Source organism: Citrus clementina, unplaced genomic scaffold (assembly GCF_000493195.1).
Source record: "Citrus clementina cultivar Clemenules unplaced genomic scaffold, Citrus_clementina_v1.0 scaffold_2, whole genome shotgun sequence".
Classification (NCBI taxonomy): Eukaryota; Viridiplantae; Streptophyta; class Magnoliopsida; order Sapindales; family Rutaceae; genus Citrus; species Citrus x clementina.
In genome coordinates this window covers 7,261,812-7,268,869 of record NW_006262688.1, presented here as the reverse complement: position 1 = coordinate 7,268,869, position 7,058 = coordinate 7,261,812, and the positions used below count along the sequence as shown (strand labels likewise).

Sequence of the window (7,058 nt, the reverse complement as noted above, 5' to 3'; positions counted from 1 at the left end):
AAAAAAATCAAATAAAAAATAAAAATTTGAACGTTATCAATGAAGAACTCAAAATTAAACAAGAATATGCAATTGATTGCCTCAATTATCGTAATAAGAATAAATAAATATTTAACGACTAATTTAATAATAACTAGTCATATTAGTCATTTTTCTTTTCTATTTTTTTTCTGTTATTGCTTCAGACTCAAGCAGATAACCAACAGTGGAGATAACTTGGCAAAAAAATTAACTGGTATATATATAGGACCTGTGTCTAGCCCCCATACATTTTATTTCTTTTTGTTGATCCACAACTAACCTTTGAATTAGTACAAGCATTCAAGACTTTATTGGATTATGATGAATCATGAAACAATGAAATTTGGATGTACAAGGATTCGGGATTTATTAATAGAATCTGAAGTAGCATTTGAATTTCTTATGAAAAATAAACATTGCAAAAATCGCATATATGGATCATAGCTGTCTGCAGGCGGTGAATGATTCTTGTATCGTTGCAAGCTTCCAATATTTCCAAATCCAACATACTGGCCCAAGACAAACAAATAAAAGTTGCCCACACCATTTCCTACATCAACATTATTATTTCTTCAAATCATTTTTTCCCTCAAGTTTGCCAACAAAAAATAAGTCCTAGCATATTAATATGGATTGGAAAATAAAGCAAAGAAAATTGTTGTACCTGCAGGATTATATGGCTTCCACTACTTCGATTCCGTGAGTGTAATGGAATTCCTGAACAAAAAACACGTCCAATTAATATACTGTTCAAATACTAGTTCAGATAGTGAAAAATATATACCATCATGCGGTCTACTTAAAGACAGACTAATATCCTGGAACAGATAGTGAAGACGTACTGATTTCATCTTCTTGCTCTGCCTCGTCTGCTCACCCTTCTCACCTTCGTGGTTTGCTTCTCTTCGATCATTTTTACAAACCACCACGGCCTTCCAGTCGCAAATACCATGTATGCAATGGACAAGCCAATTACCAATCCAGATGCATAACCCATCTTAGCAAACTTCCAATCAAACCAACTTGAAGAATCATCTCCTTCATGGAAACTTGTTGGTGATGATGGCTGAACCGGTGCCTCATCCATGTCGCAGATTTCTGATAATGGGAATCCGCACAAGCCCGGGTTGCCAGCATAGGAATCGTTTTGAAATGTATTGAATTGGGTTCCTCGAGGTATAGGTCCCTCAAGCTGGTTGTATGAAAGATTTAGCACCGAAAGAGATTTTAGACTCGCCATTTGCATTGGAATCTGCCCAACAAGCTTGTTTGAAGATAGGTCTAAAGACTCAAGCTCTGTCAGATTTGCTAATGATGATGGAATGCCACCTGTCAAGTTGTTGTGAGAAATGTTAAGACCTTTGAGCGAATTAAGCTTTCCCACGATTGCTGGAATTCCTCCTTGAAATCGATTGCTCGACAAATCAATCGTCGTGAAAATAGTTAGAACCCTCTCCAGTTGTAGGTCAATTCCTTTCATAGTCAAAATTATTGATTCATAGCAGGCATAGTAGGAGGAATTTAGCAAACTCAAATATTTCACTTCAAGAGTAACACTATTATTCTCACCATGAATCATGGCTTTAAAATTATTAAGATACCGAGTTGGCAATACACCAGTGAGTTGATTGTGAGAGAGATCAAGTATTCGCAACTTAGAGAAGGGAACTCTTGTTTTCGTATCACCAATGGGACCCCAAAATCGGTTAGATCGCAATATAAGCACTCGCAATTCAGGAAGAATTTCTAACCAATAAGGAAATGTGTCATTAATATGGTTATTCCCAATATCAAGAACTTCCAAATACCGACAGTTAATCAAAGATGGAGGCAATGGACCTTCCAATTGATTACCATTAAGATTAAGACTTCTCAAATCACAACTCTTTGCAAACATTTGAGGGATGCTACCGTTGAATCTGTTCATTCTCATATCAAAGACCTTAAGTGCTGAGTTTCCAAAACATTGAGGAATTTCTCCACTCAAGTTGTTATTCCCAACATCAATAACATGCAAACCGAAACAATTAATCAAAGATGGTGGCAATGGCCCCTCCAGTTTATTGCCATTCAGCTTAAGAAAAGTCAAATTGCAGTCTTTTGCATATGTTTGTGGGATGATACCTTGGAAGTTGTTCATTCGAAGATCCAAAAACTTCACGGTAGAGTTGACAAGACACTGCGGAATTTGTCCACTGAAGCTATTGTTGGACATTTCAAGATATTGAATAGAACTCAAATTACAAAATGATGAAGGAATATCTCCAGTTAAATAATTATTGGAAATCGAAAAGACTGTCATGAGAGGTGGTAGATCCAGCAGTCTTCCTCGAAGTAAGTTCGAATCAAGGTAAAGATTTTTTAGATTTTTCCATGGAAGACGTTTTATGCTTCTCAGGAAGTTTTGTGAAAGATCTAGGTAACTTAGAGTATGTATTCCTACGTCCCACATCCAACTAGGAACCCTACCATGGATTTGGTTTTCAGAAAGGTCCAACCACTCTAATTGAAGTTGAGTTTTCAAGATGACTGGAAACTTACTTATCTTACAAGCGGATAAACCCAATCTAGAAAGATTAAGGAAAGAAGAGCTGACAGTTAATTTGGTACTCACTGATAAACTATTATTAGAGAGAACAAGCCATTTAAGATTTTTGAGCTTTGCAAAATCGTAAAGTTCAACTGTACCACTTAACTTATTTGAAGAAAGATCAAGACGAGTCAAATTCACAAGTTCGTATACTGAACTTGGAACCGAGCCAGATAGTTGGTTATGACTGAAATCAACTTGCTTCAGTGATGTCAGAGAAAAGATTCGAGATGGAATTGTCCCCTTAAGAGAGTTAAAAGACAAATGGACTGTAGCTAAATTTGCAAACTCACCCACTGAGGAAGGAATTTGGCCAGTCAGTTGATTCCCCCCAAAGTTTAAATAAGAAAGTTTGGATTGGTTGGTAAACATATTCGGCATTTCACCAATAAAACTGTTATTTGAAAGATCCAAATAAACAAGTTGGGTAAGGTTACCTAGCAATGGAGGAATTGACCCCGTGAAATTGCTGGAAGAGAGGTTAAGGAGTGTCAAGCTCCGGAGTTGACTAAAGCCAGAAGAAATCTTAGAGTAATTGAAATCATTGGAACCCAGGTTGAGCTTTTGCAGGCGAGGAAGAAAGAAAAGGCTACTGTTGGAAGAGATGCTGCCGTGAAGCCAACTGCAACTGAGGTCCAGGCCAATCACCTGACCCGTCACCATATCACATGTCACTCCATCCCAGCTGGAGCAGCAATCAGCATCCTCTTTCCAGTACTTCATCTTTGGATAAGATTGTTGGTATCCATCACATTGCGAAGAAGATGTTTTTTCAAAGGAAAAGAGTTGCTTAAATTGGAGTAATGCTGAACTTTGTTCTTGAGAGCAAAGCTTTGCAGAACACTGAAAAAACAAGAGCGATAACTGGAGGCAGATGACAAGTTGATAATGCTGAGTTAAATAACCCATTTTTTTCTTTGTTCTTTTCTTAGCTCTTGATGAAATCACAATAACTGAGATATGCATGATTATATATAGAAGAATGGTGTGCAAGTATGAAATGAAATTAAGGGAGGGAGTCTAACTATCCATTATTATACTTTTAGACTCGGTGCACTAAGTAAAATTGAGTGCATTAGTCGTGGCCAATTTTACAAAATTTCAAACTATTCCAACTCGTTTTCCACAGCTATGAATTAATTAAACTCATTGGAAGGATCAAAAAGTTGAATGTTACAGATGTAAGGACGTTGCTCAAACTCCAAACAGGGATAGAACAATTCTGTCTTCCTGAAAATCATTAATTAATGAGCACTTACATGGTGCAAAAGCTTTTTCTATCAATTCTACTGGCACCGTTGTAATCGAGCGGTCAATATCGTTTATCTTTTTTATCATTCCCTTTCTCAGCGTCTTTTACCCGTAAAGAATGTGAATGACTAAAAAGATAATCAATATAATATTGAGCATTTTCCACAAAACCAGTCCATAAGGCATCAGCAGCATGCAGAAGCTGTGTCCAACAATTCCATGTTTAATTATTAAGCATGCTATCTAGAAGAAGCTGTGTCCAAATTGGAAATTTTAATATTATTACTGTATGTTTTATTACTAAATATAATTAATCTGCATGTTCTAAAATAATCTGGCCACTAGAATTTAAACTCAGTAAACAACAATGCAGTTCCATATCGAGCACTGTATATCAAATTAACACAAAAGGAAGTCACATAATTAACTACTTGAAACCTTTTCTTGCATTTTCTCGGAAACGTAGAATAAAGAAAAGGGTATTAATGCTTTCACCTATTTCGATTGGCCAACTATAATTTTGAAGGAGGGGGCGGAGTTCTTAGAGAGAGCTGAGCAGTGGCGGCACTAAAACGCTGGCGTTTTGGTTCTTTGTTTGAAATTGAGCTCTGTTACATTTCTCTGAAGACTCCAAATTCAATCATTCAATGGCTTTAATTTCTTATCCGATTATTTTCAGTTTATAATTGAGTGATGGCGTGGCACGAGTGTGAGTCCGGTGAAATGGACAAGTTTTTATCAAACCAGTATATTACTAGCCCATTGCTTGTAGCTAAGAGCTAGATTGATAATGCTATAACTTTTAAATAATTGACGTTAGTTGTATTATAAAAATAATTAGGTATAATAAGTTAAACATTTAGTAAATTTTATTTTTAAAAGTGCTGTAAATTTTAATAATGGTCATACGTATTTAGTAAATCTTACTTTTAAAATATTATGAGAATGCAAATGACTTAAATAAATATAAATCTATCAAATTTATTTACACATGCATTTATAAATATGTGTATCTAATAATATTTCATGTGTACATATAATAATTGATAACTAAAATAAATATTTTTATTTTATTAAATGTATTTCTTTTGTTATCCCAATATGTTGTTAATAATAATCTCTTTAAATGTAATGGTTTTATTTCTTAATTGAATAAGGATAATTTTGGACTTTTGTAATATACGTTAGGATATATATGGAATTGCATTAAGTATGAAACTAAATCTCAAAATGATTTTGAAACAATATCCTTTCCTTACTTTTTGAAAATTTGTTGTATCCTTTCCCTACTTTTTCAAAATCTGTGGTAGGATGTGGTGATTTTGTCAAAAATAATTTTTTAAAAAAATTACTAAATACTAAAATTAATTCTTAACTGTTTAAAATCATTTTTTCCTAAGGATTCTTTCAAATAGTAATAGAGAATGATGTAACTTGAAAGATTGGTATTGTTATAATCCCACTCTTCTAGAAGGATCATCTAGAAAAGCGGATTGTTTTGAATTCATTCAGACAAAAAAAAAAAACTGACATAGATGTTATAGGTTGACTTTTGTTATTTTGCCCCCGACTTCTCTATGGGAATATATCAATCTTCCATAAAGGAGCGAACTGGATTCCAAATGAACAAATTGAAACATGAAAATGATCTTTCTTATTCTCGAACAATGAGGGGCAAGGTGATTGATCGAGAAAGATATATTGTTCTTATTTGAAGATAGGTCTAGAGATTTAAGCTCTGTTAGTTTTCCTAATAATGATAGAATACCACCCGTGAGGTTGTTGTGAGAAATGTCCAGACATTAGTAAATTAAACTTTCCCGCCACTTATGGAGTTCCTCTTTGAAATATGTTGCTCGACAAATCAATAACAACAAAAGCGGTTAGAATCCTTTTCTCTTTTATGTCATTGCCTTTGATTGTCATTTTTTTAGGGAAATTATTATTGCAACACTTTTTTTTTGCTTTATGTTTATCCAACTACCACAAAATTCTAACATGTTCTCTACACCACATTTCTTTTGAAATTTGTATCAATTAGCCACTTTTGCACTAACGCCGTTAAATAATTTAAACGAAATAATAATTTTACCCCTAAATAAATAAAGATGATTTTATTTTATATAAAAATACCCCTACATTTAATAAAGAAATAAATCTAAAAATTAGAATTTTTATTTTTAATAAAAAATATAAGTATAAAAATAATTACAAAATTTTGGGATTTAATAAAAATCTCCTAAATTATTAAAATTTTGGGATTTATTTTTAATAAATAAATTCAGTTATTTTATTAAAATTTTACAAAATTATAATTTTTAATAAATAAATTCAGTTATTTTATTAAAATTTTAAAATGATCCAAAATATTGGCAAAACACCGGTGAGTTCATTGTGAGAGAGATCAAACATTCTCAACTTAGGGAAGGGAACTCTTGCTTTGGTATCACCTATGGGATCCTAAAATCTATTTAAACATAATATAAGAACTTGCAATTTAGGAAAAACTTCTAGCCAATAGGGAAAGGTACCTTCAAACTAATTATTCCCAACATCTATGTTGAACTAGAGTGCATCAAATCAAAAGATTGACGAAACGACAAGAAAACAATAAGTTTTGGTAACTGAAGCTTAAGCAAAATGACATTCTGATATGTGTTTGATGGTGTCTTAACACTACTTGTTTAAATGACTTGGAACTTAAAGAAAAATCAGCATTTTATGTGAAATTTTTTAATGACGTGTAAAGGTTGTTAAAGTTGTTAAAAGCACTTGCTTTTCACGCGCGATAGTAGGCAGGTACCTGGGTTTGTTATAAACCTGAAATTGCAGTTGATTTTGGTGTAACAATGCAGCATGTAAAGTCATTGAGATGGGAGACATAAGCCTTAAACTAATGATTGGGACTGCAAGGGAAATTAGGCAAGTCATGCATGTAGTAGACCTAAAGAGAAATCTAATTTCTTTTAGAGGCGCTTGATCAGGTAAGATGTAGTTTCAAGGTTGAATATAGTGAACTGAGGATCTTAAATGGTACAACACTAATTATGATTGAGACTTTAAAAAAATGGTGTTTCTGTCTTAGATCGTGAAATAGTGACTAGTGAATCTAGTGTGTCAACTAAGACTAATACAAATAATATCATATTGTGGCATTTAAGATTGGATAAATGAGCTTGAAAGATCTTAAAAAATT

At 33.4% G+C, this 7,058-nt stretch overlaps 1 protein-coding gene across 1 annotated transcript; it reads right to left on the bottom strand.

Annotated features, from left to right (window-relative positions):
• Positions 1-868: 868 nt before the first annotated feature.
• Positions 869-3,334, bottom strand: LOC18050500 (receptor-like protein Cf-9 homolog). Its single transcript, XM_024190700.1, has one exon. The coding sequence runs from the start codon at positions 3,332-3,334 to the stop codon at positions 869-871; it is 2,466 nt and encodes an 821-aa protein (XP_024046468.1).
• Between the last annotated feature and the right edge of the window lie 3,724 nt (positions 3,335-7,058).

Bases quoted from the DNA above. Each gene is read 5' to 3' on its own strand.
- LOC18050500 (XM_024190700.1), bottom strand. From the start codon at position 3,334: ATGAAGTACTGGAAAGAGGATGCTGATTGCTGCTCCAGCTGGGATGGA.